We start from the raw sequence: 16,291 nt of genomic DNA, 5'->3' as shown, positions 1-16,291 counted from the left end.
CAGGGAGCCCGATGCAGGGCTGGATACCAGGACCCTGAGATCGTGACCTGAGCCAAAGGCAGATGCTTAACCGAATGAGCTACCCAGGTGCCCTGATTTCCAGGTTTCTTATGGAAAATGTGGTTATAGTGAACATGTCTGTTTTATGTTGCTCCTTTATCATTGGACATTGCCCAACAGTACCAAAGTCCTTGATATTTTTGGCATGTTGACTGTCCCTCAATCTCAAGAAGCCTGAAGACATTTTTACTTAAACAGTCTCCTAACAATATTAACAGTTTTCAAGAAAAATGGGAATTTCTTAGATGCTGCTTTAGATCAGGAGCTCATAAAGTATTTTAATCCATTTAATGAGACCTATTTATTAATGAATTAAGAATATGGCACCTGGTATTGTTGGGAGGCATACCATCAGGGACCTATCAGCCATGGGGATTTGACTCTACAGTTGGGTTCATTTAGTACCTTTGTCCTTGATTTAGATGATGGAATTAAAAACCTGTTCATTTTAGCCTCTGGTGGGGCAGGGCCACTCATAAGCTGCAAAAAAGAAAATTAAATCCAAAATAAGAAAAAGTAGAGGAGTGGACTACTGCCTAGGTGGGGTAATATTTGATTACACAGATGCAAGGAAATATAACTGGGGATTAAAATCTAAATAGGTCAGGACTAGAAACAGACCTGGATTAAGCAGACATAACATTGAAGTTTTGGGAAAAAGGACCATGCGAGGCCTTGGCAGTAGCTCAGCAGTAGAGTGTTGGTACTAAAAATTGTGACGAGGTATATTGAGATGGATCAACAGGATGTGGTGACAAGACTGAGAAACAGTCCTGCTATATTTTGAGTTTTTTACAACCATTTAGAGTTTCCAGTTTGAGTCTCATTTTAAGAGGAACATGGAGGATGCTTGGTCAAGAGAAGAGCAATGAAGGTGAATGGGCTGGCCAGTCAGACCTACCCGGAGGTGTAGAGGCCTGAGTGTGGGGCACCCTGCACTTCCAGGCAGCTCCAGCAGGCAGGGAGGGCACCACAGGGCTGGCCTCTCTGCCAGGGGTCTGCTGTGCCGGCGTTTACCACTGGGCATGAGGGGGATGGGGAGTGGTCCTGGCACTGAACTCTTATGAAATTGGTTGGGTTTTTTATTTGTGATAAGTTCATTAGAACTTAATTTCTCAGAAGTCCTAATTAACTAAAATCTCTAATGTCTTGCTTTTTTCTTTTCTTTTTTTAATGTGTTATTTATATATGAGAGGAGCAGATATTTGGTCAAAAGAAGCAATTTCTAATTGCCTAGGGTCATTACAGCTTCAGCCTCATCTCTCATAACTTCTACTTCACCCTCAAGACTGTAATGCAGTCATTGATGTTCAGTGTCCTGAGGTACTTCAAGATCATCAAAGGTAGATAGTTTTCAATAAAAAGGTTGAAATAGGATTTTTCTGGCTAACCTTCACTTAACCAGTTACATTTTAGAAACCCTAATTACTTTGAGCATTCTGGTTCATCAAAGTTTTAGTGTATAGGGGGTAAAAATGCTGATGAAGGGGGAGTTTGAAGGCTTTGTTAGAAAAAGTGCTTAATCAGCTACTCTTCGTCTCCACAAGCCGGCAGAATTAGAGGAAATGGGCGTAGTTTGCAGGAGAGATTGAGGGTAGACCTAAGGGACAGCGTCCTGATGGTAAGGGTTACTCAAATTGGAATACCTCACCATGGGAACTGGTTGTGTGTCCATCCCTGTTAACAGTCCCATGACTCAGTACAGAAATCTTTGATGTTTTTAGGTCTAGGACCCACCCCATTTCTCATCTTCCCCACCCCTTCTGCTTTTATCCCTTCTTTTGGCAGGATTTTGTAATCCTCATGACAGAGCTCTTTCTGACCCATGGGAAAGCCTTTGATCGGTCTGTCTTTGGGATATAGTACTATAGAGATAGTCGGGGGGGGGGGGGGAGTGTAAAAGGAGGCAGTAAGAAGCAGGCTTAAAGGAGCGAGCGAATAAGAAACCAACTAGTAATTATGATCTTGGTTGTCTGTTTTTTTAAATAGAATTTTTAGAAATTCCTCCTTTCAACAAGCAGTATACAGAATCCCAGCTTCGAGCAGGAGCTGGCTATATTCTTGAAGACTTCAATGAAGCCCAGGTGAGGAGTTTTGTGTCGCTTCCTGGAGGGGAGGGGTGAGAAGAGCCTGACAGGGAGGGGATGGGGAGGTTGGGTACACCAGGTAGACAGTTCAGGCACTGGGAAACCGCTACAAGGTTTTGCATGAAACAGAATTTTTACTTGTGTGTAAGGAGGAGAGATTAGAACCCTTGTTTGTTAAAGGCTGTCGTTATGTTTCTGGGACAAAAGCAGATTAAAATTTGTGTTTAATAGAAATCCCTATTACAGTGTCGCTGATTCTCAGCCTGGAAGGTTGAATACCTGCGATTGTGTTGTCCCTTAAGGGTTCAGGCCCCCAGAAAAACCTGCAGTTGAGGCAGGGAGAGTATCTAGGGAAGTCACTTGGGCCTTTCATTGAGAAAGGAAGCGTTGGGCAGAAGGATAGGCTCAACCCCATTTTGGGTAGTATTTGGAAGTGTTCAGATCTGTTCCCTGTGACTCAGGGGTGCTCTTCAGGGGCTTTCTATAGAAGTCACCAGACCCGTTGGTTCTGTTCCTTTTCTTCCAGTGTAATACAGCCTACCAGTGTCTCCTAATTGCGGATCAGCACTGTCGAACCCGGAAGTATTTCCTGTGCCTTGCCAGTGGGATTCCTTGTGTGTCTCATGTCTGGGTCCATGATAGTTGCCATGCCAACCAACTCCAGAATTACCGCAATTATTTGCTGCCTGCTGGGTACAGCCTTGAGGAGCAAAGAATTCTGGATTGGTGAGTATTTGAGAGCCCATCTAGGATGGTAGGGAGGAAGACAGCATGCTCTTGGTGGGGGAGAATCTAGGTGAGAGTATTTCTAGAAACTAGAATCGTCATAGGATAAATTAGAGAATTTGAGTGAGTTCATTTCAGCAGTTCATCTAGTTTATGTTCCTGAGGTATCCTGGTTAAGGACCTTTTTGAAAAGGTGTGAGGATTTCCATGTAGGTTTAGTAGCCTCGACCTTTAAGGTTAAGGGACTAAGTTTTAAGCAAGGCATTTTATTGTCAGTCCCCGGACGGAACTGGACAGCAGAACTGCTGAATTAGAAGGCTAGGATCCCAGAGAATACACATGATTCACAGGAGAGAAGGGGAGTGGTGCCCTAATGCAAGGCTTTGGAAAACATTCACAGGTGCCAAAGTCCCTTTGCAGAAGGGCTCTTGTTGGATGTCATCTGTCATGCTAAGGTCTTTTCCAATTCCAAGGTGCTGTGTCTCTGACTCCTCCGTAGGCAACCCCGTGAAAACCCTTTCCACAATCTGAAGGTACTCTTGGTGTCAGACCAACAGCAGAACTTCCTGGAGCTCTGGTCTGAGATCCTCATGACGGGGGGGGCAGCCTCCGTGAAGCAGCACCATTCAAGTGCCCATAACAAAGGTACCTGGAAAGTGTGTGTGGTGTTATTGCTCCAAGGATGTCCTTAGACCCGTAGGTGTTAGGCCTTGTGGTCTCATTGGTTGACATTATCCATGTTTTCTAAGAGAAGAAAGGTACCACACCTTCAAGAGGTGAGCCACTAGGAGTGAGGCACTGGGCTGTTGATGCTTCTATTGGTGTCCAGTGGTGTATTTATAAACATATCTATAAGGTTAGCATATAGTGATTATAACTTTTCATTTTTGGTTGTGATCAGTAACACTGTTTGACATAAAAGGCTTCAGTTTGGGCACAATGCGACATACTGGCTAGGAAGCACATCTTTTTTAATGGAAGGCTAAATTGAGTCTCCTCTCCTCCCTCACCTTCCCCTGCTTCCTGCAGATATTGCGTTAGGGGTATTTGACGTGGTGGTGACGGATCCCTCATGCCCAGCCTCGGTGCTGAAGTGTGCTGAAGCTTTGCAGCTGCCTGTGGTGTCACAAGAGTGGGTGATCCAGTGCCTCATTGTTGGGGAGAGAATTGGATTCAAGCAGCATCCAAAATATAAACATGATTATGTTTCTCACTAAGGATACTTGGTCTTAATGATTTTATTCCCTGCTGTTGTGGAGATTGTGTTTTAACCAGGTTTTAAATGTGTCTTGTGTGTAACTGGACTCCTTGCATGGATCTTGTATATAGTTTTATTTGATGGACTTTTATGATAAAATAAATGTTGAATCTCTTTGGTTGTAATAACTGGGATTTCTTCATCCATTTCTTTGAACCTAATCGCAGAACAAATAGCAAGACAAACATAGTACCTTCTCTGCGGTTTCCAATAGGCTTGGAGTAGGAGGACAGCTAGCCAAGGAAAATAAGTGAATTTTTAAAATTTTCTGTGGCATCTTTGTCAAAAGGTTATCCTGGGCTAAAATTTGATACTTCCAAAAACCCGATTTTACAGTAGGCCCAGATCAATAGATGTAGCAAAAGTTGAATGGAATGGGACACTTCCTGGCAATTAAAAAAAATCTTTTTAGAGTTGAGCTGACCTGTGGGTACTGTACTCAGAACTACAAAGGAAAAAGCCCCAATTGCTGTGAAAGGGCAGTGACTATAAGCCTGATGGGATGACTTTCTGCAAGGATAAACACGGGAAACACAGCGACAACACTTGGAAATGTTAGAAGCTCTGGCCAGAGGTCCAGTTTTATAACTATTATTGCTGTCACGGTTACTAGAAGCTATTCCTTCTCTACCCTTAGCAGCATCCCTGTTGATGTCCTCTCATTCTCTGAAGCAGGAGTTAAAAAGTTTCTCTTGCCAGTCAGTAAATATTTTAGGCTTTCTGGACCATCTGATGTGTCACAAATACTCACCTTTGCCATGATAGCATGAAAGCAACCATAGACAATAGGTAAATGAGTGTGGCTGGGTTCCAATAAAACTTTATTCACAAACAGGTGGCGGGCCATAGTTTGCTAACTTCTCCATAGACAGCAGTGGAAGGAGTCACCTTCATCACACAATTGTAGGAAACAGGATGCAGTGTGCGGTAGAGGATATTCTGTCACAGAGATAAGGACCAGAATCACTGGCTACAGACTGAGGCCGGAATGCTGCATTCTTTTTTCATATAGAGGGAGTTGTTCAATAAACGCTTATTTTGGTTCACACCAAGATGAACATTAATAATTACAGTAATGGTTGGGCCAGATCAAGGGAACCTTAACTCCTGTGGTTCTTCCAAAAGGGGATAATTAGACTCGCAGTTTTCAATATTTGAAATCTAAGAATTTGACTTCAGGCTTTTTCTTAAGGACCCCTTTTGTTAAAATAGTAATAATACTTTAAATACATTGTCCATAGCTAGAATTGCCCTTTTTCCAGTCTGAAATAATTGGAAGTTACTACTTACTGCTATCTCTCGCAGCTTGAACAGTACCTAGGCACCTCGTAGGTGCTCAGCAAATGGTTGTGTCCAACAGATGTCCTCTGTGTAGTGGGTCTTGCAAGGTCACCACGTGCCCTCCATGGTGGGTGAGGCAAGAGCTCCCCTGTGGCGGGGCAGACCATTCCACAGGGGAGGGATTTGTACCCACGAATGTTCAGTAGTAGTAGCTTCTAGGGGGAAAAGGTAGGGCCCTCAGTAGGCTGCAGGCATTTGTTGAGTGGCTGGAGAGTGGGCTGTTTTGAATCTTCTGTCACAGATTTGAGAATGTGGTGAGAGACTTGATTTGTGAACCAGGTATTTTCACATCCCGAAACTATTAAAAAAAAAAAAAAAGCCTCATCAAATATGCTTTCCTAAGATTTTCTTCAAAGAAAGAGGAGTCAGGGCAGCCTCTGATCTACGTGTCATCTTCTAAAACTCAATTTTCTTTGACTTTTTTGCTAAAATCACTTAGGAAATATCTGCTTGAGGACATCTGAGAGAGAAAGAACAATAAAGTGCTTTTTAAAAACAGAAGAGACCTCTGAGAAAAGCCAACCACCACTGAATCTATTGGATTAAAAAGCTAAGAATTAGAAGGGGCGATCACCTTTCCCTGGCATGGCTGGGGGCCAGGGAGGCAGGGTGCCTGAGGCTGCAGAGCTGGTTAATGTCACCTGGGAACCGACCACAGCCACTCCGCTTCCCAGTTCTTTCTTCCAGCCAACTAAAAACCCATCTCGGCATCAGGAGTTTTAGTGTTTTACTATGACAATGGCTTTTACTAGAAAATAACCTTCATTAAAATTAATAAAGATGGTCAAACACACCCCTTTATCTCTCTGAGCTTTAATTAGTTTCCTTGTTTATAAAATGAGGCCATTTGGATGAGACAGTGGCTAACGTCTCTCAGCTCTGGAATTATAACTTGTTAAAAAAGACAGACACACACACATAACTTGTTAAAAAAGACAGACAGACACACACACACGCCACAGACTTCCCCAAGGCTGGTTCCTACCTGCCCAGAGTTCCGCCAGCCTGGGTGTAATATTTGTTATAATCTAGTCGTAAGAGTAGTTGAGCCAAATCTGAGTTGATCTGATGGTTCCGAACACTGGAGAGAATCTTGAATAGCAGTGAAGACTGGCGGCTAAAGCCCTGCAGAGAGGAGTCGGGCTGTCATTCCTCTCAGACTCACCAACTGTCTGTGTGGAGTGAGGCGGGAGGGGGGAGCTCCTTGAAAAACTCTTGCTCAAAATTCTACAGCACCAGCTGCCCTTCCCACAGCCTCGCTTCTCTTAGCTCCTAAAAGTTCTTCTTAGTACCGAGTCCACTGATAGCATGACTTTCTGTGGAAGTACACTCCCATTCTCAGTAGGAAGTTAGCATCCGTTTTCAAATTAATATATTCTGTTTTATACTCGAGCCGGGGAGAGCCTGCGTGTTTTTGTTAGAGTCAGATAATTACAATCCCAGTGAAACAGTTCGCTCAAGGAAGGAAGGAGGTTGGATAGGAGAATGTGAGAAAAAAGCCAATGCATGTGTGTGGGCTGAAAAACTATTCACGGCTGAACTATTTTTGAATGCTGAGATGGCACATAATTATCTGCCTCAAAATGAACTGATACCAACATTTTAATCTTTGTATCTTGTTATTTCTGTGTGTACATTATGTATTGGGGAAATGCTTTATTGACACAGAGCGAAAGATCATGATTCCCTATTGGCAAAACAACCTCTCCCTTTGGACAGGGCTGCATACTGCCAACAGCCAGGCCGACTCACCTTCACCAGGATGCTCAGCTGGGCAGCCCCACGTTCATCCAGGGGGCCCAGGTTCTGACTGACCAGCGAGCAAAAGCTGTGACAGAGATCTAGGATTTCGTTCAGGCAGTGAAACACCTACCCAGGAAACAGTTGGTATTAGGAAAAGAAAACATGTATGAAATTAAAGATTTGGGAAAACAAAGAGCTACCTTATTCCCATTCTTTGACCTCAGGAGAGACAATGTCACGGGTCAGTCCTGCCGGCCCCTCAAAATGCAACAAGTGTAAACCAAACTCTTCCCTTCCTGGCAAAGATGCTACCATTCTCTGAGTCACCCCTGCACAAAACTTCCGTTGTAGACACGTCACACCAGTCATCGTTTCTGGGACCCACCAAGTGTGCTCCTGCCCTGAGCTTTGCTTCCACTGTCGTTCCTTATAGCCGGGATCCTCTCCTTAATGCCAGTTCACGTTCCACCTCCGTGGAGCACTCCCTTCCCCATGTAGCCTTTAGTGACCCCCTGCTTCTCTCTCTCTATTATCTGTACTGTTCTCTTGGCCTCTGTTCAGGCCACCTGTGTTGTTACTGATCTGTGTGTGTATGTATGTATGTATGTATGTATGTTCTGTTTCTCCAACTAGATTGTGAGCTCCTTAAGGGCAGAGCCATGATTTATACCTCTTTGTATCCCCAGTGCCTTGCATACAGTAAGCACTCAATAAATATTTAATGGTGACCACCTGCACTGATCTTCTGCTTTTCCCAAGGATGCGCTCATGCCATATGAGGACAGTCTGCCTGTCACAACGGCTTTTGGTGTTGTCAGTTCACAGAAAGAACTCTTGGGAGTGGCATCTATATAACCAGCTCTCCTTTAGTGCAGCAAAAATAGCTCCGAATAGGAACAAAAGAGAAGGCTGTAGAGTTTGTGGTGTGGCAGAACTGAGGGAGAACAGCTGGCTGACATCAGAGATGAAGTGTAATCTATGCAACCTATATAATCAGAGAAACTATGAGGGGTCATTTCAACCTTTCCGCTTTCTATTCTGGAATCGGCATGCACTTGTGAGCTTTAAAAAACACTAGTGCCTGGGTTTCACTCCAGAGATCCTAATTTAAGTGCTCGGGGTCCCAGATTTTTTAAAGCTTCCAGGTGATTCCCATGTGTAGCCAAGTTTGAGAAGAATTCCCCTGAAGGAGATGTACATACACAAATACACCGGGAGACACTACTCCACTTCTCCTTGAAAACAACTCCCAACTGGTCGATCCTGATCCAAAAGATTGCTAAGAAAGTAAGTACTATATATGCTTTTCGTTAGTCTTTCTGTGGTGTCAGAAAGGTCTTTTAAATTAAATCCTTCCCTTTGAGGGTTCAGCACATATTCTTTCTTCTATAGCTACTTACCACATCCCTAGGATACAATATTTCAGAAATTCAGACATTTAAGTTCCCTTTTAACATTCCCTTTTAACATTCCCTTTTAATTTTGCTTTAAGTTGTGAAAAAGGTCTGAAAATGGAGATTGAGCAATTGTTTAATGATATTTCCATATCCTGGCAACTCGGGATCTAAGGGAACAGTCAGGGGAGAAGCAGTTTGAGGAAACTAACAGCCCTACTTACAGGTTTCAACAAGATAAAGGACTGAGCCAGCAAATTGCTAAGGAAGTGGTCGTGAGCCAATCGGATGCTTTCAAAGTCGCGGGTAGAATTGATCTGATGCAGCAGCTGTGAGAACTGAGATTCCAGCACATCCACCTGATGGGCAGTGACACACAAATACTTTCAGGACCTAGAACATTCTAAGCACTCAAGGACATTAAGATGCCTGACAGTATGAAAGAGAAATTCTCCTTCCTATTCAAGCCACTTTAAAGCTGACCAAAGGCTCCCTTATGTTGCTTAGCCTTGTAGAAAGTTACCTGCCTAATGCCTAATAACCTCCAAAGTTCTGGCAGATCCCCTCCACCGACTGACTTGGTTAAGTCCTACAGATTCCAGACATTCTAGCCAACTCTAAAAATGAGGGTCAAATCAGCAAGAATTAAATACTGCATTGCTGACAAGAACCCCAAACTCCTCATTCTCCTTCCATTTATTCCCACTTTCCTCTCAAATGCCACCAAGAAACCCCGCCCGGTGATAAAATCTGTGAATTTTCTCAACCCCCAACATTTCATCCAATGTAGGATTGCAGTCCCTCTTCAGTAAACCCTGCCAACCTCCCAGACTCTTCTTCATACCCCTTCCTCCTATTCATCCCTTGGCCCAGACCTGGAGATAGTACTGAAGATTATCCACCAAGAATGCCATGTGATTTCTTAGGCGCCACTTGACTGCATCGGTCTGGTTGGACTTGAGGTGCTTGCGCTGCATCTGTAGGGCCCAGCAGTGCTGCAGCTCAGCCTGCACCCGGCGCACGCTCAGTAAGTACTTGAAAACAACATTGTACCTGGGACAGAAACGTCAGGCTCTTCAAGAATACAACTTCACTCCCCACCTCACCTGCATGACACACCCTAGGACTCTGTGCCTGCTACCCGTCCCCCAAAAGGCAGGAAGGAAAGGAGAATGGCTAGAGCCAGGGATGAATTTACTGTGGCTTATTTATATGGTGGAATATTACATAGCTGTCAAAATGAATGCGCTTCAGCTGCACAACCCAAGATGGCTCCTAGCAATAGGATTCTGAATAAAAAAGGTAAATCTCAGATTATATATAGCCTTATACACTTTTTAAATAAGGCTTAATAATAATAAAATAATGTTTAATAGAACAACCAAGTAGGAAAAAAACGTACTTTGAGGGAATATACATAATGTCATAAAACTAAATATTAAAAGGACAGAAAACATGGCTGGGGGAGAGTGGTGACCTAGGGCTGGGGGAGCCAAGGGAGTGAGACTGGGAAAGACCATTATTGTCGGTGTTCCAGTTTCTGTGCTGGGAAGTGGTTTTACGGTGTATGTGTAAGGGGGAAGGAGGGTCTTGCATGGACCAATAATAAAAATGTGTTAGGAAGCAAGGATTTCAGTTAATCTGATCTTCTGTCCTAAAGAAGAGAACTCAATTGAGGGGTCCCTAACTCCTGCGTCACGGCAAGCTCAGGGGCTAGCTGCCTAATGCTGAGCCCCACGCTGAGAACACACATGGGAAGAACAGCTGATTCCTAGTGGAACTGGATATATTTACTTGTTTGTAGGCAGACTTGCAGAAACCAATCTGGGTTTTTAAAATCATCTATTTCTAATGGAACAACATAGTAAAAATAGTACACCTTGTTTGGATTCTGATTTGAACAAACCGAAATATAAAAAGGCATTTTTGGCTAACTGGGAAAATTTCAATCTGTACCAGATATCAGATAAGGACTTATTGTTAATTTTATTGGCTGTGATACTGCATTGTAATTACATTAAAAACATGCCTTTTCTGAATTGCATAGTGATGGAGTGAAATGACATGCCTGGGCTTTGCTGCATAAGGCTCTAGCGAAAACGAGAGGGAACAAGCAGCATGTTGATGGTTACTGCAGCTGGATAATGTACATGTGGGGGATCATTAGAGTCCATACTTTTGTTTATATTTGGAAATTCTCATAATACAAAGTTTTAAAAAATACATCGGAGATTGATTTATTCCAGGGTGTTCAGAGTGTATCAGGTGAGGACGTAAATGTTCGCCTGTGGGACACTGGGAGCTGTGAAGGCTCACGGACAAGGCCCGTGCAGCTTCCTCAGGTGGGCTGTGGGCTCTACACCTGCCACAGAAATCTCCCTCGACCAGCCTCGTCTTCTCCAGTTCATGCCTAGGCTCTCATACCCTAAGCTTCTCTACCCAAAAAGGTGAGAGGATTGTGAACAGGAGCAGAGAGATGAAGAGAGGCCCTTTTGTTCATTTATTTCCCTTTCCTCCATTCCTCCAGCCGGAGCACAACGGCTGCCGTCCTCCAACCATGGCAGGGGCCAGCACAGGATTTGAGAGATTCATAAATGGTGTGGGGACGGATTCCACAGGCGACCACTAGCCAAGCACGCTTTTCCAGCCTCCCTTCCCCTAGAGTTCTGCTTCCTTCGCTTGGGGACATGAGGTTCTGACGGAGCAAAAGCACCTGGCAGGCCCTCAGGATAAAGAACAAAGCTGATCCAAGAGCCTCTTACTACGTTGGTCCCGCTCCTGTATTTCACTCCAGCTTAGCCATCCCCACCGTCTCTCCCTGGGTAAGAAGGTGATTTCTCTGCAGTGGCTCAAGTCCACAGCAAACGCTCGGGCTCAGAAAGTCTTCCCAGGTAGATCAACACAAGATTACAAAAGTCTTAGGGAGGAAACTTGCTAGCCTGATGGAATTACCCACAGCCAGCTTCTCCATGTGGCGCCCAAGACTGCACCTTCCAGAGGCCACAGACTCGCAGGCTGTAAACTGCTGACTTTGCAACTTCAAAAATGACAACAGGGGTGCCTCTGTGACTCTGGATCTCAGGGCTGTAATTTCAAGCCCCACTTTGGGTATAGAGATTGCTTAAAAAATAAAAGCCATTTTTAACAACAAATGCACACAACCACCACCACCACACTGATGATTCGAGGGTTTGACCCTCCTGTTCGTCCCAGCACCCAGCACCCAGCAGCCCCCAACAGCCTCGTGTCCACAGCTTCACTTGCTAAGGTTTTCTGTCCAGTCCACGAAGGCATCTGAGTTTGCAGCCTCTGATTTACGGACTGTGTACAACCACCAGCTGCGTGGTTGTCTTGCTCCCACCAATTCTATTCCTTGATCATTTCTACCCTTGGAAGTCAGGTCATATTTACCAATGAGAAATTCAGAAATACTCACTTTTCCAGAACAGCAGGGGTGAAGAGAATGTGCAGTGGCCACTGTACTTTGTAGGAGAGACCTAGGGCTGCCCAGCCAGATGCAGGGGCTTCCCGGGGAGAAGTTTCCCGAGAAGGCCCTTCTCTTCCCTGAGCAGCATCTGTTAAGAGAAAAGACACTTTGTTCATCTAGAACCAGGGCTTTGACAAGGTGAGTCACATTCATGAGGTGAGTGCTCACTCAAGCCTGCAGTGTCAGAAGCATATTGGCGACAAAAAGGGGACTTGCAGAAGAAGGCAAGGAAAGTCTATGTGAGATTCTCTTAGGAGGTCTTTCAGATTTTTTTCAGCCTTAAAGTCTGGTGGCTGTAAATAAAAAGAGACCATTCTAGCAGCAGGACAAAAACAAAACCAAAACCATGGCCTGAGCATCCCACTTAGCCTCTCTGGACTTCCCTTTCCTCCCGTATAAAATAGGGCCCCAGACAAGGTGACTTCTAAGGTCCAAAATGATATGGTTTCTGTGGAGGTGGGCGGAAGCACTGATGGGAGAACAGATGATGAACCAGGAGGAGCAGAAAGATGCAAGAAAGAATGGCAAACCTTTATGCTCCTTTCCGTGATACTCGATTGTCAAGTGCAGCAGAGGGAGAAGGTTGTCATCGTCCAGCAGGACCTTGTGTGCGGACTGCTGGAAGGCCACATTCACATCTGCAAGAAGGAGCACATGGGCTGACAAGAACATTAGGCTACATGACAGACCCAGATACTGCTGGCTTTCCACTTCTGCTCCAGCCTGCCTGATGCTAACCATAGGACGCTGTGGAGATGGGCTGCTTTTGCCTGCCTCGCATGCATTCCTCCTCCTGCTGATAATAGCACCCAATTTCCCTTGGAGAATTATCCCTCTCAGTATTATCCAAGTGGTTCAGTGGGGTTGACAATACCTGATGCTAGGGGTAGGCAAGTGACCCAGGCATGCTCAAATGGAACATAATACTCTACCTTGTTACACTGTTTTGTTTAGGGACATGAACATGACTCAAGCCAGGCCAATCCAGAGGCTCTATTCAGAGTAGAGCCTTTTTTTTTTTTTTTTTAGATAAACAGGGACTTAGTGGGATGTGAGCTTGGTTGGAGGCCATCTTGCTACCATATGGAGCAGGCCTGTCCGAGAAAGAAGGCAGAGGTGAAAGACAGAATGACACCAAGTCCTGAAGGCGTCATGTGAGCCACCAGATCAGACTTTGCCTAAAGCCTTCATCCTCTGACCTTTTCAGTTATCAGAATCAATACATTTTTCTTCCTCTTTGCATGAGTTTGAATTGGGTTTTCTCATATCTGCAATGAGAAAAGTCTTACGCGAGTATAGTGGCCATCAATTGTTTTATAGAGTAGGAAGAAAGGTAACCCTGTTGGTTTCCCCCCATTTTCTTTTTTTGATTCTAATCCTTTCCTGACTCTCCTCATGTAGTTTGGTTTTTGCTTGTTTGTTTTAAAGATTTTATTTGAGACAGAGAGAGAGAGCACAAGCAGGAAGGAGGGTCAGAGGGAGAGGGAGAAGCAGACTCCACTGGGCAGGGAGCCTGATGCGGGGCTCGATCCCAGGACCCTGAGATCACGACCCGAGCCAAAGGCAGACGCCCAACCGACTGAGCCACCCAGGTGCCCTCTCCTCATGTAGTTTGAATGGGAATGGTGATCATTCCCATTAGTCATGGGTGAACACTTTACTGAAGTAGGCGTATCTTAATGTCTGACATCTTTCATGCGGGGGTATGTGTATGATCTGGACAGGGCTAATGAAAACCCTTTCTTGGAATCTTTTAAAATTTGCTACCAGAGAGATTGGATTTGGCTCTTCTAGTAGACACTGTGAGGTGGTTCCTGGAAACTGTTGCTGGCCATGTTTCCAAATGGGCCTGGAAGGCCATGAGAGAGCATGGAAGAGGCACAGACAAGATAAGGTAAGAAAGAGAATTCTAGCAATATTCAAGTCCTAGTTTCAGTTGTTCTGAAGTCCGGCTATACTCCTATCCCACTGGAGTTACAGATAAAATAGCAAATAAATTCCCCTTTTCTACCTAGGTTAGTTCAGGTTAGGTTTCCAACATTCACAACCTAAAGAATTCAAATACAAGTGGCAATAAATAGCGATATGTCCCATAAGGAAATAAGCTGATAAAACACCTGATTTACACCCACTCTTCCAGGAAGGATCAAGAGGCTACTCCCAATGACCTCAGTGTGCAGCCCACCTGATGGGCCTTCCATCTTTGGAAAACACTGCTCTCTAACTCACCAGGCTGCTCTTACATGGAACAGACTGAACGGTTCAGCAGCTATCAAGAAACACCCTACAACATCAGTCAACTGGTAATTCTCAGGCCCACAGGGCAATTACCATGTTCAGTTACTGCAGTGGGTGGTGTTTTTAACATGTGTTGAGCTGTGTCAATGAAGGCCTGAAACAGTTCTCCACGTCCCAGAAGGTAAAAATCTTTAATGATCTGCGGAAAGAATTTCAATTTACAATTCAGTAATCTAGCAGGGCCAGGAGCTCCTCATTGTCATCATTATACATGAAGTTTCTAATCTCATCAGTGTGAGCCCAGCCTACAAAAGGATACAGGCTTTGGGCATTTCACATGGGCATACTTTGCAACTCCTCAAGGCAGGACAACTGGTACGTCTTTAGTGTCATTTATTCATTGGCAACACAAGTCTGTTCTCCCAGAAGAAAGTAAACACCCAAACCTTTATGCTATAGTACATGTGTAATATTAGGGAGAGTTTGCCCTCCTGGATGAAAACATGTGAGGCCACTCTGGAAGTCTGGATACAGGCAACCAATGCTCTCAGGAGAGCCTAGAGAATAAAGTAACTGCCCACCAGCATCATTTTAAGAATTAAAAGACAGCTAAGCTGTTACCTTCAGCTGACCCAGTAAATCTGATTCTTCCACCATCAGCTTCCAGAGATGCTGTGAAAAGAACAGGGACAAAATTTCATTCCAAAGAAAAGTTCTATCAAGAATGGTTTTGTACAAATCCAGCAATATATTGAAAACAGAATATATGCTATGACCAAGCTGAGTTAATCCCAAGAATGAAGGGATAGTTTAAAGTTAAAAAAAAAAAAAGAAATGGAAATGTTCTGGAATTAGATGGTGGTGATGGTTGCACAACACTGAATATACTAAAAACCACTGAGTTGTACACTATTTTTTTTAAAGATTTTATTTATTTGACAGAGAGAGAGAAAGAGAGAGCACAAGCAGGGGGAGCAGCAGAGGGAGAGGGAGAAGCAGATTCCTCGCTGAGCTGGGAGCCCAATGTGGGGCTCGATCCCAGGACCCTGGGATCATGACCTGGGCCGAAGGCAGACGCTTAACTGACTGAGCCACCCAGGTGTCCCATAAATAAAATCTTTAAAAAAAAAGGGGGGGGCTGCCTGGGTGGCTCAATCGGTTAAGCATCTGCCTTCGGCTCAGGTCATGATCCCAGGGTCCTGGGATTGAGCCCTGAATCAGGCTCCTTGCTCAGTGGGGAGTCCGCTTCTCCCTCTGCCTCTCCCGCTCATGCTCCCTCTATTTATCAAATAAATAAAATCTTAAAAAAAGAAAAAAGCTTCTGCACATAAGAAGAAACAACAAATTTAAAAGACAACCTCCAGAATGGGAGAAAATATGTGCAAACCACATATTTGATAAGGAATACCTGAAATATATAAAGAAGTCCTACAACTCAATAACAACAACAACAAAACACAAACAATCCAATTAAAAAATGGGCAGAGGAACTAAACACATATTTTTCCGAAGAAGACATACAGATGGCCAACAAGTACATGAAAAGATGCCCAATATCATTAGCCATCAGGGAAATGCGAATCAAGACCACAATGAGCTATCATTTCACACCTATTAGAATGGTTCAAGAAGAGGTAACAAGTTGTTGGCAAGGATGTGGAACTGTTGGTAGGAATGTAAATTGGTTCAGCCACTATGGGAAACAGTATGGAGGTTCCTGAAAAATTAAAAATTGAACTACCATATGATTCAGAATTCTACTTCTGGGTATATACACAAAGGAAATGAAACAGGATTATCAAAGAGATATGTACACTCCCATGTTTACTGCAGCATTATTCACAATAGCCAAGATATGGAAACAACTAAGTGTCCATGATGGATGAACAGATAAAGATGTGATATATAATGAAATATATATATTTCAGTCATGAAAAAAAAGGAAATTCTGCCACTT

At 44.0% G+C, this 16,291-nt stretch overlaps 2 protein-coding genes across 9 annotated transcripts in view; one reads left to right on the top strand and one right to left on the bottom strand.

The window, feature by feature from the left end:
- Positions 1-4,258, top strand: part of TP53BP1 (tumor protein p53 binding protein 1) — a 72,072-nt gene extending 67,814 nt beyond the window's left edge. For 4 of the 5 annotated variants that reach the window (XM_088024761.1, XM_028126626.2, XM_088024762.1 and 1 more), the window contains 4 exons: positions 2,050-2,144; positions 2,674-2,873; positions 3,373-3,518; positions 3,903-4,258. In XM_088024761.1, the coding sequence (XP_087880887.1) occupies positions 2,050-2,144; positions 2,674-2,873; positions 3,373-3,518; positions 3,903-4,090 (629 nt within the window). In that variant the 3' untranslated portion in view covers positions 4,091-4,258. Of the gene's footprint in view, positions 1-2,049; positions 2,145-2,673; positions 2,874-3,346; positions 3,519-3,902 lie in introns of those variants that run through there. The other variant, XM_028126627.2, reaches the window with a different exon arrangement.
- A 677-nt stretch (positions 4,259-4,935) lies between these two features.
- The window catches only part of TUBGCP4 (tubulin gamma complex component 4), a 35,198-nt gene continuing 23,842 nt past the window's right edge, over positions 4,936-16,291 (bottom strand). The window contains exons 10-19 of one of the 4 annotated variants that reach the window (XR_003612774.2): positions 14,956-15,006; positions 14,428-14,533; positions 12,627-12,734; positions 12,046-12,184; positions 9,485-9,662; positions 8,834-8,968; positions 7,225-7,341; positions 6,458-6,597; positions 5,422-5,770; positions 4,936-5,070 (exon numbers count right to left, since the gene is read on the bottom strand). Coding sequence is in view for 3 of the 4 variants with exons in the window: in XM_028126637.2 (XP_027982438.1) it covers positions 5,758-5,770; positions 6,458-6,597; positions 7,225-7,341; positions 8,834-8,968; positions 9,485-9,662; positions 12,046-12,184; positions 12,627-12,734; positions 14,428-14,533; positions 14,956-15,006 (987 nt within the window). In the remaining variant the exon portion in view is untranslated. Of the gene's footprint in view, positions 5,771-6,453; positions 6,645-7,224; positions 7,342-8,833; positions 8,969-9,484; positions 9,663-12,045; positions 12,185-12,626; positions 12,735-14,427; positions 14,534-14,955; positions 15,007-16,291 lie in introns of those variants that run through there. The other 3 variants (XM_028126638.2, XM_028126637.2, XM_088024764.1) reach the window with 3 other exon arrangements.

This window comes from Eumetopias jubatus, unplaced genomic scaffold, assembly GCF_037043125.1.
Source record: "Eumetopias jubatus isolate StellerSeaLion01/CBP00866 unplaced genomic scaffold, mEumJub1_p1.0 scaffold_7, whole genome shotgun sequence".
NCBI classification, from domain to species: domain Eukaryota; kingdom Metazoa; phylum Chordata; class Mammalia; order Carnivora; family Otariidae; genus Eumetopias; species Eumetopias jubatus.
Note: the sequence above shows the minus strand (reverse complement) of the source record. Positions and strands in the feature narration are given on the sequence as shown.